The sequence below is a fragment of the Balearica regulorum genome, chromosome 1, assembly GCF_011004875.1.
Source record: "Balearica regulorum gibbericeps isolate bBalReg1 chromosome 1, bBalReg1.pri, whole genome shotgun sequence".
NCBI lineage: Eukaryota > Metazoa > Chordata > Aves > Gruiformes > Gruidae > Balearica > Balearica regulorum.
Genome location: NC_046184.1, coordinates 11,301,174 through 11,316,479, shown reverse-complemented (window position 1 = coordinate 11,316,479; position 15,306 = coordinate 11,301,174). Strand labels below are relative to the sequence as shown.

The following is a 15,306-nucleotide window of genomic DNA, read 5'->3' as shown; positions in this document are numbered from 1 at the left end:
ACGTGGATTCAATGAAATGACACTGAAGCAATGTACAAAATACATATTTGGTATGTCCAGGCTGACGGTGCAGAAACTTCAATCAGATACACAGTAAAATGTTCATTCCTGAGATTTGTATTTCAAATAAAGCAAAATAACAGCCCAAAGAACCAAGTGTTCTCTTATCACCAGAAAAAAAAAAATTACTAGGAAATACTAAATCAACATCTTCTGGCACCGCCCTCCCCAGCTCAGTAGTCCCTATGATACTTCCTTCTTACATCATTTATTCTCTACTGTCCCAAGAAAGGGTTTTAACTGTGAGCAAGGTTCATATAATCCTATTTGGTCACCTCTAACAAGGAATATCAGTACTGTTCTTCCAGAAAGAACCACAGGAATATAAATAATTTGCAAACATCTGTTTACTGGCATAGTGTTGCTACAAAAATCTGTTTTCATCCTGCTGGGTATATGCAAAACAGAAGATATCAACTGACACTACAATCTCTTTGGACCTTCACTTCATGTACATAACCAGCACAAATTCAGGCATCTCTGGAAACAAATTCACATGGTAAAGTACCAGTGTTTAAATTGCAAGGCTCTAAAGATGTACTTGCTTTTTTGCATTCCCAATCTTTCTTTCTTCTCCCTCTTTGCCAAGCTCTATGTGACTTTTTTTTTTTTTTTTTTTAAATTTGTTTTGAGCTGCTCTGTCAGCCTGTTTTGGAAGATTTTCTAATTTAAGATTTCATTATTTTCTTTCCTTCAGCTCTGAATGGCCTGTCACTTGCTATACCCATCATGCTGAGCTACCCAAGCGCGCTTTTGATTTTCACCTGCCAGTTGAGAAGGCCAAGGTCTAGATTCCCCCCCACACCCCCTTCTCACTCTTCTTCCTGTGGTCAGCAACTATTTATTCTTTTTCCACATCATAAAATAAGGTGCTGACCTGAATGGGCCTGAGTGCTTTCAAATGCTACTGGAAATAAATCGATACCAATGACATGCAGCCTTTCACAGGAACAGGCCAAAAGGTTAAAACATGTAAATAACTGACCATGAAATAGTCCTACAGAATGAACAGCTACACAGACAATTGCTTTAAAGAGGGGTGTGTATAACTGCATAAACAAAAATCATTTAAATAAACAACTTGTAAGCTGAAAGTTGACATGCTATGAGACGCATGACCATGTTTGTTAGAGGTAGCTACCATTATCATGTTGATTAATGGAAAAGTTCTGGTCTCATTTTAAAACAGATGCTTAGGTTAATTGCTTTTGTATGGGTTGAAAAATTGTGCATTTACTTGAAGGAAGTCTGCCAGGCAGAGGCTGGCTCCAACAGGAAGGGCAGGCAATGGTCTCCATGAAATGTCCTGTCTGAGCCTAGAAGACCTCCTAAGAAACAAATACTTCAATCACGAATGCACTGTAACGCATACATAGCTCATTCAATTTGATTCAACTAATTCAGAATTCACTGTAAATCCATGTAAACATACCCACTGAATTATCCTAAGGTGATAAAACTGATGAATATTTGTATAGAAAAGGACAGAAAGGAATATCGGGTTTAAATTGTTGATATTTATTTTCAAAGGTTTATAACCTGTAAAATAACCAACTATTAAAGAAATGCAAAACAGAAGCCGAGAAGGGAGAGAGCACTCCAGAGGGAAGGGACACCCTGAAGATTACAGGGTGTCAAGGCTGCAGAGTATCCATTATCTTAAGCAGAAGTGTGGCAAAGGCTATTTATTTATGAAATATTAGCCAATGGGGATATGAAAAATGACTAGAGATGCACTTAAGAGAAAATAGGGAAATCCTAAAGGAGATAAAACAAGACAGAGGACAGACAACTGAAGATATGCAGATGTTGCTGAAGCAGAGAATCAGAAGAATGAGTTGTGAGAAGATGCCTAAAAGTTAAAAAAACCCCATGACTGTGAGGAGAAAGCAGAGGGGCGTATTAAACTCACGAAAAATGAGAATAGATATAAAATGGAAAAGAGAAGACAAAATTATCTTCAAAGAGAAAAAGAAGACAAGAAGAACTTCAGATTTGTATGAAGAGTAGAAGACATAAAACAGACTACAAATGCTGGCTTCTTAGTAGGATGAAAGACAAGAGCTAATCCAAACAACTGGAGTTTACATCATCTGCCAGTTACAAAATATCCATTTTTCAGACTTAAAAGGATATCAAAGGGAGTGTACTAGCATCTGATTGTACAACTACAGATCACTTTCTCAATAGTAACGGGCTGCCTGCATGCACTTACTCTGCAGTAAATGAGAATTAATTTTTTGTCTTCCCCATCAGCAAAAAGAAAGGAAAAAGGATTTGAAAAGATCATGAAGACAAATGGTTATTTTATGGATAGGTTTTGTGAGGTGCATTTTGGGATCTTCTGTTTATGAAGGACACACACTGGAAGTAAAAATTTAATTTTACTCAATAGCGGATACCATTTTCAAATCAATGCTTGTACAACTGTTGGAGAGCTAAATAATTTCTAGGGCTGAGCTTCATAGAAAAGAGGGAAAGTAGGCAAGTACAAACTAAAGGATGGAGAGACCGCAGGGAAGGCAAGATGGAAAACCAATAAAACTAATGTGTTATTATTGATAGAAACAGTAATCTAAAAGGAAATAGTGTCACACAGAGAAATAACAATATCTAATTTGGCATAAGAAACCTTTTGACACATAGAAGTAACTAAGACATTTGTACAATATGCAAGACCATACGAACATAGTAATTAAACCCCAAATTTCAAATCTATGTAAGGTATCTGAATGATGCACAGAAAAGAATGTAATTTTTTCTCAAATAGACATTTGAAAATAGTACGAATTGAAAGTAGTTCAGTAGTATTATTGAAATATTTTTATACACACATAAATACAAACTACCCTGTCCAAACTTCACAAAATACTCCCCCAATAATGGAAAAAAATCTGTGATGTATATATTGCTAGAGAAACACTTCATTATTAAATTACGCATTATTCCTTCCTAATAGTTTTGACTGGAAATGAACTCACATGACAGAAAGAATGAAGTGGGCCAACCGAATCAGTGAGTCAGGTAATGATAAATAAAGAAATACTAGTATTGTCCTTAAGTTACGTTTGGCACGTTGTTATAACCTCTAAAGAATGTAAATTTTTGATATATACACAAAAAACCATTCTCTAAGGATATTCAAATCCACACATGCCTACATAAAATTGTTCCCAGTCTTTCCCTTTCATTATCTATCTTCCTCACTTCAAAACTAAAACTGAGCATATAATTTCTGAAGGTGATCCTCCTTTAACAATAATAATAATAACTACAATGCTGGATAATATGATAATGCAGATGCTAAAATTATACTAGAGAAGATATATTCTGATCCATTCATCCACTGCTGATTTTTCAAGCAGTTTCCTGGTAAACAACCCAGCCAAATTTATCAATGGGGATATTTCAAACAGTACCTATATTTATTATCTTTTTTTTTTTTTTTTAACATATCATCTACCATGGTTAGTCTTTTTCAGAATAAAACTTTGAATTTTATTTTTTTGTATCTCCTGCACATCTATAATTTTACAACTTTATTTCATTTTGTTCTGAAAGAATCAAATGAGTGAAATATTGTTAGAGTATAGGATTATAAGGATTCATCATGTAAATCTTGTAAAGATAATAACCCAGGGATATAATTCTTAACCAATAGAGGATAAAAAATCATAACTCATAGCTAGGCTGCCATCAACAGAGCAAAATTTGCAGCTGTGGTATCACAGGCTGGAAATACAAGATTTCTGAAATGTGAGGACAAATTATTTAATAATGGGTTTTACAAATTTCAAACTTTTTTTAATACTACAAAGCTGAAAACCAGATTTCTTTCCAGGGGAAAATCACCGCTTTGTTGATAGTAAGTATATTAAGCTGTTTAGATATTAAAACCATGACAAATCACCAAGACATTTCTAAAAATCTTAATGAGAAGTGAGATGGTTGTATAGGAAATATTTCACATTTCCAGAGTGAAAAAAATTGACACTCAGAAGATACTATTTTTATTTTTCTTCCTCATAATTTGTGTGGGCCAAGTAAAGAATAAACACAAACTCTTCTTATTTTAGTATACTATTTTTGTGTGTATAGAAGCTAGCTATGTATTAAGGCACTTGTTCTTAGCAACGCACATTAGTTATTTTATGTAGCTTACAATATGACACTGAGTTGAAAATATCTTGTCCTCATCTTTAAGGATTTGCACAACTTTGTGCTATGTACGTGCACTGTCAGCCCCAACAACCCTGCTGGATGCCCCAGAGATGCAGGGGTGGAGGCAGAAGTTGCCTGCACAGTCACATTAACTCTTCTACAGCTCTGCACAGGGTCACCGAGGGTGTAAACTTTACAGCTCAGAGCATAGTTGGCAGCTTGTGTGAGAACAGAGAAAGAGTAAAAAAAAACGGGGTAGGCCATGGTTCTCTCTCCCTTCTCTCCTTCTTCTTTCCTTATCCCACATCTCCAGATACAGAAAATAACAACAGAGCATGAACTAAGAAGAGAAATTTTTTTGAGAAGAGAGGAAAAAATAATTGACAGACTCTTGGGGTAGCTAAAGACTATTCCCAAACCTCTCACACTTTGGACAGAGAACCTTTTATTTTTTTCCCATTAAGTGCTTCACACAAATTAGTATTTTCTTGTTAGATATTTCTTATCAGACCTAGTGTGGCTAGCAGGACTAGGGAAGCGATCGTCCCCCTGTACTCGGCACTGGTGAGGCCGCACCTCGAGTGCTGTGTTCAGTTTTGGGCCCCTCACTACAAGAAAGTCATTGAGGTACGGGAAAGAAGAAAGTCATTGAGGTGCTGGTCCAAAGAAGAGCAATGAACCTGGTGAAGGGTCTGAAGCACAAGTCTGATGAGGAGCAGCTGAGGGAACTGGGGTTGTTTAGCCTGGAGAAAAGGAGGCTGAGGGGAGACCTTATCCTTCTCTACTACTCCCTGAAAGGAGGTTGCAGCCAGGTGGGTGTTGATCTCCTCTCCCAAGTAACAAGTGACAGGACAAGAGGAAATGACCTCAGGTTGCTCCAGAGAGGTTTAGATTGGATATCAGGAAAAATTTCTTCACTGAAAGGGTTGTCAGTCATTGGAACAGACTGCTCAGGGAAGTGGTGGAATCACCATCCCTGGAGGTATTTAAAAGATGCGTAGAAGTGGTGCTTAGGGACATCATTTAGTGGTGGGCTTGACAGTGTTAGATTTATGGTTAGACTCAATGCTCTTAAAGGTCTTTTCCAACCTAAATGACTCTATGATTCTATTAATTACTTCAAGCAATTTAGCACATTTTTCCTAGTAGTGAGCTCAACTCGTATCTACTTATTTGATATACCTAAACACATCTAAACATTTCTTTTAATTCTTAGCTTGCAAATATAACAACTGTTTCTTTCCACACTCCCTTATAGTTGTCTGGAAACAGTCTTGAAGAAGTAATTATACAAAAATTCCTGTGAATCCTAAAAGACTTATATGTGCTGTGAATTTACACTTACAGAAAACCCAAGTAACCTCCTGATAGTCTTCCCTCACTGTAGAGCAGGTTTGAGAACACAATTGCCATCCCTCGCATCGACAGAAGCTTGTAGGCGATGTTGCTGAATAAAGGATTGAGGTGACATTTTCCCTTCCTTGAGGCCCAATACAAAGCTTGGACAACGCATACGCTCCCCTATCAACCTGTTTTGCAAAGCTAAGCCAGATTTACAACATAATGAATCCTTGCACCGGTTTCCACATAGGGAGAATTCCACACACCAGAATCAATCACTCTTTCAAGATCTATATTAAAATTGCCTTCTCTTTTAATATGGCCAGTAATAAAGATCTACTGATATTCAGTGTTCTGCTTTGCAGTCTGTATTTTAAAATGCAAATGCCACTGTTAGCTATTTTTACCAGAAGACGGCCAACCTTACTGCAGAGCCAACTTTCCCCTCTTGTTACAAGAGGGTTCAATACTAATTGTTATTCCAAGCTGTGCATAAGAGACAAAATATTGCAGAAGGAATGGAAAGGGATCTGAGGAGCAGCAGCAATCATCTGGCCTCCAAAATAGATTTTGGCAGTATGCACAGCTTAAACATTTATTACTCAGTCAATGCAGCCTAACAGATGCTGGAATCTCTGGACCTGCTACTATGTCCAAGATAATTCTGGATATGCACCACACTTGATGGTTAAGAAATACACAGTGAAAGGCAGCCACACAATGATAATGAAAAGCAGAATTCAATTTACCAGAAAATTATTTCTCATGCATTTCATTACAAACTATGCAAATTAGTGTTACACGGTGTGGGAGGGAAGTAGGAACATGAAGGTGTTTTGACACCTTTCTGCCTGAAACCTGGAGTTTCCAAAATCAAAGGACTTTGGAGATAAAAGACCTGAAAAGTCTCTTCATTGTAAGGATTTTTATTTTGTTGAAGACAGAAATGTAATACCAGTTTAACCAGTTATCATTGGTTTGGCTTCTGGTATGGCTTTTCTCACCTCATCATGATATTAAAAATATTAACAAAGTAGTGTATCATAGTCTTTGAGTATTTAGGAAGACTGTATCATGTCAGACATCCATGCAGATGAATTCCTGGTTAAAAAAAACAGCAAATAAATTAACCATTTCCTGTATTTAATGGGATAAAATTTCCTTTCTTGATATATTTTATTGCATTTAGAAAGAAATCAGGTTTAATATATTAAAATGCTATTTGGTTTTGTGAAATATGATTTTCACCGGGAATTCTGTGACAGTACAGCACTCTGGCCCGGGTTATGTTTTAGCAAAATAAGTGTTTTATTCTGGTTAAATATCTCTTCAAATACATCAGATTTATTCAATAAAGGGAAAGTAAGGTGAAAAAAAAATATTTTAAAGTTATCACTCAGAAGGTACATATCTGGTGTTGTCAGATAGGAACCTGGAAGATCAGAAGACAGAGCTATACAGACCATTTCTCTGCTGAAGTACAGCTGGTAATCATGAGGTTTGGCTTTTTGTGGAGGGATGACTGAAACTGAATCAGAGAAAACTAGGATGTTTGCAGGTAGGCAAGAGACCCTCATGCAGTGTTAATATGCTTACTCTGAAAAAGGAAGTTGGAGATGGAAATATAAATTTAATAATCTTGGATAAACTTCCAGACCAAAATATATTCACAGGTATTCAGATTGAGAATATGGTATTATAACATTTTTGTCATACATTATTATCAGGCAGATTGCTTTAAATTTACATCGATAATTCCTTACTAGAGCCAGTACCTTCAAAATAACATTGCCTAACCAATTTAGTCTTCCAAGGAGGAATAAATTAAGCTTGCTTACCAGACAATCTTTACTTATTCTACCTTATTATCTTTAATTTTGATAATTTAAGACTGAAGTCATGGTAAGCCTGATGTCAGACGAACATGCTAGACCATCCATCCAATAAAACTAATGCAATCCCAGGGCCAAAATACAAACACTTCGTCCTGAGGGAGGATACTGTTCATGTTGGTTAGCCTTCTGAATTCTGACAGAAACAAGCTTTATCATCAAGTTCGAAAAGCTATTTATTTTTGCTGGTTATCTAAAAAGATTTGCATTCAGAGAGCGTTAGTAAGCTACTTGGGGGGGGGGGGGGGGGGGGAAGAAAAGTAAATCATAATTGTCAGAACATAAAAAGCAATACTGACCCTAGAGTTCATTGCTTAAGCTTCTGCATCAGTATTTTCCTTCCAGGTTTAATATTGAACCAACCAGGCAGTACTTAGGGACTTAGCTGCAACTAACATTTGCTTTATACTTACCTCAAGCTATAGTGTTTGGTATTTAAAACAGACTGACACTGAAAATTCACTTCAAAGGACCACTTCACTCATTAAATGTTTTCACAAATAACTCACTGATTAAAATAACTGAAAATATTAGTTATTTAGAAGAAATTGTAATCTCACATGCTATCTGCATAAGACATACATCATGATGTAAACCAACTTCTGTTTCCAAATTTAAAAGTGTGAACACACACAGAGACTTGAAACAATCATTTTTCAATCATCTCAGCTATAGTATGCACTATTCATTTATCCCTTAGAAGAAATCATGGGAAAAATAGTTCTGAATAGCTACAGCTTCTCACCTATACCCAAAATATATCAACAGCATTAATCTTAAAATATTTTGAACCAAGCAATTTAATTAATAAAATTGTCTTGCCTCTCTGTTATTGCTATTTAAACTAAATATGAAAAAGCACAAAAAAGTTGCATTGCTCCTTTAGTCATTTAAGGAATGCTGAGGTAGCATGCCAAAATTTTTACACAACACTTTACTAATATCTTGATTCATGAATAAATCTTATTTATTATCTGGGCACGAGACCTTCCATGAATAAATGACAATGCACTTTTTCCTAGGTTTTAGGAGTTGTTCTGGTTTATTTTTTTGGAGGGGGAATATTCTTGGTCCCATGCTTCACTTCCCAGCATTTCTAAGTTTCTTCCCAAAGAATGTTTCTTCTTTTCTTCTTTTCAAGCTCATTGCCTGAGATACCCAAGATATGCAGAAATTGTTCAAGAGTACAAAAATTCCAAAGAGATAGTATTCCAGTGAAGATAAAAATCACTGTAACATCAAACCAGAATTTTCTGAGTTATTCCTAAGAGCTTTGATTACCCCCCAGTACGAAGCAATATTATATCAAAGTACTCAGTAACTCTTTACTTATATGAGTCACTACTACAAAGGTAAAATTGTTGTCCACTACCAAACTTGCTATCAAAAAATAATATTCATCTTAGAAGATTTTAAGGAGCAGCAAAATTTTGCCTGCCATCTCAGTTAAAGGAGGGTCCTAACAAACAGTATGTATATTTTATGATTATTAAGCTATAGGAACCATCAATTGTAACTCTATTTATGACTGGTTTAATGGGTTCTGAGCAAGGGAAGCCTTTTTTTCTTTCTGGTAACTGTCCAAACATATTCAAAATGATGCCATCATGTTCGAGACACATTACTGTCAACCTGACACTTTAATCAACTCTTCAATGCTAATCAGGTAGTGACATGTGGAGGCAATATTTCAATTTTTGATTTAGAGTAAGTAAAGCAGGAGTAACCACACACACACAAAAAGCAATCCTTGTTTGTGTGCTTTGCCTAACACCTTTCCTAAAGCTGTAACACCAGGACAGACCGACATCTAGAGCAACCATTGTAGCAGATGGTACATGATGCATCTAGGACAGCAAAGGCAATGTGTGGTGGTACCCACCAGGCAGATCAACCTCACTTGCCTTGTGCTGAGGATTTCCTCTGCTTCCTGGCCTGCAGTTCCCATATTCTGCTTAGGGATAAGCAGGGTACAGTTTTAATGGGAATTTAGAAATAAGACTTCTATTATTACTAACAGGAGATGCATGCCTAATTCCCAGTGCACGTGGTAGAAAGACGACCTGAGGGTCTGTTCTGTTTTCAGCAGTAGATTGATTTTATTTCAAAATCTAAATTGGACTCTTGAAAAATACTGAATTAAAGCCTGATTTGGGTCTATTTCATTGGGATTACCCTCTTCTGCAGTGGGACTGTAATCCTCAGGAACACGTAAATAAACTCCCTAGACTTTTCCCCGTCTTTACCTAGGTTTTGGCACCAGATACAGAGAAAAGCTAAAATAACTTTCATAATATTTCTTTCTGCAATCAAATAAGCCACAAAGTAATAACCTGGATGTAGTGAATGGATATTTTGTAATGATGTATCATGTATTTCTATGGTGAAATAAAAGAAGTCAAAAAATATTCTTTTATAGCACATATTAGCTTGTCAGGATTAAATATGTGGCATTCCATTACAGTCACTGGCTAAACCAGTTTCCCAGTTTCAAAGGGCTAATGGAGAATGGATCCACACATTCAGAATTTCAATGACAGAAAATCGATATTTGATACATATTTTTAAAATTGTAAATAATAACTGCAATAAAAAAGAAACCTGAATACAGAAGGAAGATTGTCATAGATAACATACTGTTTAAGAGTCAGTGATTATCAATTTCCCAGCTTCATACAGCAAAGAAATAGTTAACATGAAGTGTGATCAACAGATCCAAGTGAAAAATCAGATTTAGGAACGTGCGTGGCTCTAACTGTAACTGTCCCTCCTCCCTAGAGACAACAACCTGCTACTGTAACAGGCAATAGAAGTGAAAACCAATCTCAAGGAAGAGTAGGAAAGTCAAATATCTAGTCATTGAAACCTGTTCTGTGAGATACAAAGAACAGTTCCTTGTTTCTCTTGGCATCCTACAAAACATATACAATAAAGGGAGAAAAAATGAAATCGCTTTCCAAGGTGTAATTCAGAGCCAAAAAATTGGCTTCCAAGCAATAAAAGTTGTAAACTGCATCTTATCCACTGTTTCTCAGAAGGATTTGTCGTAATATCTGTTTTGTAAATGTTCGCTAGCAGACTGGGATGTAGACAAGGAATTGAAGATTTATTGCAAAGTATTTTCAAAGTGTACAACTGTTCCCTACTGTAGTGGGCACTGAAACCTCCATCAGGAAATGACAGTTTAGCTCATGTGAACAGGAAGGAAAATGACAACAGTGTTCAAGATACGTTATCAGTCTTTCGAAGGTTATAAAAGTTGTTTTGCGGATAATATTACTTGTGAAAAGAAAATTAAACTCTGGCTTTGGAAATCTGTTGGTGAACAACTACCTTCCAATTGCTCCCTATGTTTCAGGTGACATATGAACTTTGTTACTGTAAAATACAACCTGGTGACAATTTTGTGTTTAATGATATGAAATCTGTGATTTTTAGGTATTCTCAAGCTATTATCTCTGAAAACATCATCTGTAACCAAAAGTTATGCAGCTACCCAACAAGTGAACTTTGCTAATGCAGAATTAGTCTTCCCAGTAATTTTCTAGGCTTCCACATCTTTGGTAATTAATATGATAGCCAGACCCAAAAAATAATTAATTTCTCATGAACCAGATATGTTGCACGTGCAGTTGCCTCTCTCAAAAAATGTACATTTCTCTCTGTTATTATCATTTTATTAGGTACTAAAGTTGTACCTTTCCTACGGAAGGCTTAGCCTGTTTTCATTTTTAGGTTAACGGGTTGTACAGTAACATTACCTAGCACGTATTTTTAATGGACATAAGCGTCCTTAAGAATACTATATATAACATTAAATTCAACACAACAACAAAACATTTTACACACTGTTGTGATGACAATCTTATATCAAAGTGCACATGGTGTTTACAAATATCCAAATGATTGGAGGCAACTTTTATAACATTTTAACAGCGAAGTATTAATACTCTTCAAACAAAAGCAAAGGAAATGGCCTGTCTCATCCCTGTAATCCTGCAATTAAGGTGCACTTTACCACTTATTAAAGCCAGAATCCCAGAATAATCCTCTAGGTCTGTCAGTCAAGCACACCATATAAGAATACGAGCTACTATGATTCTTTCCCCCATCACACTGACATTTCCATTTTCATCCCCGTGTCATTTATATAAGCTGCACGCAACCATGGCCATGAATTTTAAAAAGCTCAGGTCACATTAGGGTCTTTTTCCTCTTGATGAGATTTTGAAAGAGGAAAAAGACTGCATCCTTGAAATTAGGACCCTAAATAAAAAAAATGCCAAACTTAAAAATATGGATCCTAATTCATTTTTCTTCCCCTTTTTAAAACACATGCAGCCATTTTGAATGCTGAAATATCTTTTTATTGGATAACGAATTTTTCTTGATGATGATGAGCACAGAAAAAGGCAGTTATTGTCAACTTGAAAGATAAATTGACATTGTTTAGAAAGCGTTTATTGAAATTCTCTGCTGAAGTCTGTCACTGCAATTCTGGAACTGCGCTGCATGCAGTATAAGTTCTACCATCTTGCACAGCATGTTACTTGCCTGAACTGTGTATGCTTTTGGGATACTCAAAAATGTTTTCAGTACTCATCCCTGCCTGAGGCCAAAACCATGTAAAGAAGAGCTGTCAAGAATTGTTTATCTTAAATGAGAACACAGCACAGAGAAAGAATGGATAAGAAAATTGGAATATGTAAGAGCTTTGTTTCACCTCCAGTTTCATTTCTGAAACTCAGATCCAGTCCTAATGGATCTCTGTAACTATGGTGTCTATGATTTCATAAGATGAATCATATGCCTAATAGAGCACATATTTGAAGTATTATTGAAAGAAGATGACAAAAAGACAACATCAGCAAATCCGTAGTAAAAATGGAGATGAAAATTTTGCTTGGAGGTTATTTGTTTTTAAGAATGGGACACAAATAATAAGCTTAGTATTAAAATAAAATCACTTTGTTCACATGCTACTTACAGCCTTCATAAATATCTGTTGGTATGTGGACTGCTGCATGTTGGTAAGAGGTTTGCCGTCGGAAAACAGGATCTTCTTCAAATACTGGTCTGATTCTCTGGCTGCCAGATTCAGTGTCATTCTTTTCAGGCTTTTTAAAGAAAGACATGTAAAGGGCAAAATATTATAAGTATGCTAAAAACATTTCCATTCACATTTGCCTCTTTTTAGATAACAATCTCATAGCCTTTCTTTCCTAGCTAACATTTTGCATTTGTGTATAAACAGACTTATTTGCTCCAGGTTTAGAAATATTTGCGTATTCTTTATTTTTATTTATGAGTTACCTAATGTAACTCAGTCAAATGAAGAGCTGCAAAAGAAAAGTGAGAGCCTAACACCTTAAACACCCAAATTTCATAAGTGCATGGAATTTTTACATCATGATGCAAGGCAAATACATTACCTTTTATTATGTGCAATAATTTGTACCGAATCTTAATTATAAATACTGTATATCTCATTTTTTTTCCTTCTGTGGATTATATGGTAAACCACAAATCTTAAAATGATACCACTATTATAAATATCATAAATAGATTTTTGAGAAACAGTGATGCACATTCAGGCAAAGAAAAGAAATTAAGCCTTCTTAGAACTGATCGACATAGGTTTTGGTCATTGATTTATTTAAATAATAAGTCTGGATGAAATCTCATGTACTCTCCTGGCTACAGCTGCCTGGGTTGAAAGGTTCCCAAACATTCAGGTGCTCACCACCACCAGCCTGCCTTGGGTTCCCATCCCCTCTCACCCCTCCGCACCCCTATTTCTTGATTTCTTCCAATTCACCGAGACATTTGGACTAACTTTTAAAAATTTTGAAAAGCAGAGGCTTTTTCTAACTCTAGCTACAAAAATTGCATGAAGTGTGGAAAACAAGGAGGTGGTGAAGACCAAAAGTAAGGTTGCAATGTCTTCACCTAGCTCAGCTGCAGGAGGCCCCATGGCACAAGTAGGCTGCCACTTCAATCAATCATGAATCAGCTATGATACCAAATGATTACCTGGGCCAGCAATTGTAGACAATTATAAGGATATTTTTAATACTACAGGGTCATCAGTTTTTGGAAATGTGTTATGCTTGAAAAATAGTGCTGACAAAGAAGCACCTGGCTGGTCAGTCAGGCATGTGTGTGCTGAGGCTATTCTCTACACTACCACTGTGTGTATATATATCCCCTCTCAAAGTACAGACAGCTAAATTTTAACTTACTCACACAGCAATCTAATTAAACTGCATATGTTTCTTCACCTGCTTCATCACAGGGTCACAGACAAATGTGATACTATAGGTTGAAATGCTGTAAGCAGCAGTCTCAGACAGGTTTCCAGGAGGTGGAAACACAAAGGACAGAACTCGTCTAACCAGTCACATCCACTGATTTCAACAACATAGTGGTGTTGAGCTCATCACCCCAGGCTGTCTTCATAGTCAATGAAGAGAAATGGGCATTTTTAGAGTACAATTCATTTCTTCTAATTAGACACCTATTTTCCCATGACATGAATCATGCCTTAGAAGTGCCTCCTACTTTCCATTGACTGTAAAAGTAGCCCTAGGGCAAGTTGCCTTGATGTAGAAGTCTGCGACACAGCTGAGATGAATCTCACAATACAAGTCTATTAAACTTCTCAAAGAAAAGAACGTGGGTTCTAATTTTGACCACTTTTATGCAGCATAGTTACTGCGTCTTATGCTAAGACGACAAACTTGTTATGTAGTATTTAACCCCACTCTGATGGATGAGACAGAAAAGAAAGTATATCTCTTAATACTCAAAGTACAGGATGATCTTTTTTCCTTAAGCAAATCTATTACCAGGTAAAGTCCAGGGGTATCATAGCATTAAATAATCTAAATTGATAAAAATGTGTAAAAAACCATTATTCTCCTTGGAACACCTAAAACCACATGTTGCCTTTTACTTTCACGTGTGTGGTATTGCTTTCATTAATAGCTCTAGTGGACACAACCTTTGTTATGGAGGTTGCCAGAGGACATCTGATTATCATACTTTCGCATTTAGATGCTTCTAAGACAGTAATGGTTTAGTTTTGGAATGTGGATTAGAAAAGCAGGAAATACTTGTACAATGCAGCCTGAAATGTTTTGATCCAGTATGCCACTCACTTAAATCTACCAGAAAATAAAACCATGTGTTGGGTCTGGCTGGGATGGAGTTAACTCTCCCCATAGCAGCCCTCATAGAGCTGTGCTTTGGATCGGTAGCCAGCAAGGTGTTGATAGCACACCAATGTTTTTGAGACTGCTGAGCAGTGCTGGCACAGCATCAGGGCTGTCTCCAAATCCCTCCTCCAAAGGCCAGTAGGCTGGGGGTCGGCTAGAGTTTGGGGGAGGACACAGCCAGGACAGCTGCCCCAAGCTGACCAAAGAGATGTTCCGTATCATGTGGTGTCGTGCTCAGCAATATAAGCTAAGAGAAAGGAGGAGGAAGGGCGATAATTTGTTACTAAGGCGCTTGTCTTCTGGAGCAACCACTACCTCTCCTGAGGCCCTGCTTCCCAGGAAGTGGCTGAGCATTTCCTGCTGATCAGAAGTAGAGAATAAAACTTTTTGTTTTCTTTCTTCCATGTGTGGTTTTTGGGGTTTTTTTATTATACTGCCTTTATCTCAATCCATGAGTTTTTTGTCATCTTATTTTCTCCCCCCGTCCTGCTGGGGAAAGGGAGTGATAGAGGGGGTGAGTGATAGCGTGGCTTGGTGGGCATCTGGTGGCCAGCCAAGGTCAACCACCACAAACCATTATAACTTACTTTGAAGTGTGCAAACTGGAGCCAGGATCGGTATGTGTTCTATGATTT

General features: G+C 36.7%; 1 protein-coding gene across 8 annotated transcripts in view; it reads right to left on the bottom strand.

The window, feature by feature from the left end:
- The window catches only part of CACNA2D1 (calcium voltage-gated channel auxiliary subunit alpha2delta 1), a 419,572-nt gene that overhangs the window by 165,513 nt on the left and 238,753 nt on the right, over window positions 1–15,306 (bottom strand). For all 8 annotated transcript variants that reach the window (XR_012838476.1, XM_075771894.1, XM_075772138.1 and 5 more), the window contains exon 6: window positions 12,442–12,571. Coding sequence is in view for 7 of the 8 variants with exons in the window: in XM_075771894.1 (XP_075628009.1) it covers window positions 12,442–12,571 (130 nt within the window). In the remaining variant the exon portion in view is untranslated. The remainder of the gene's footprint in view (window positions 1–12,441; window positions 12,572–15,306) is intronic.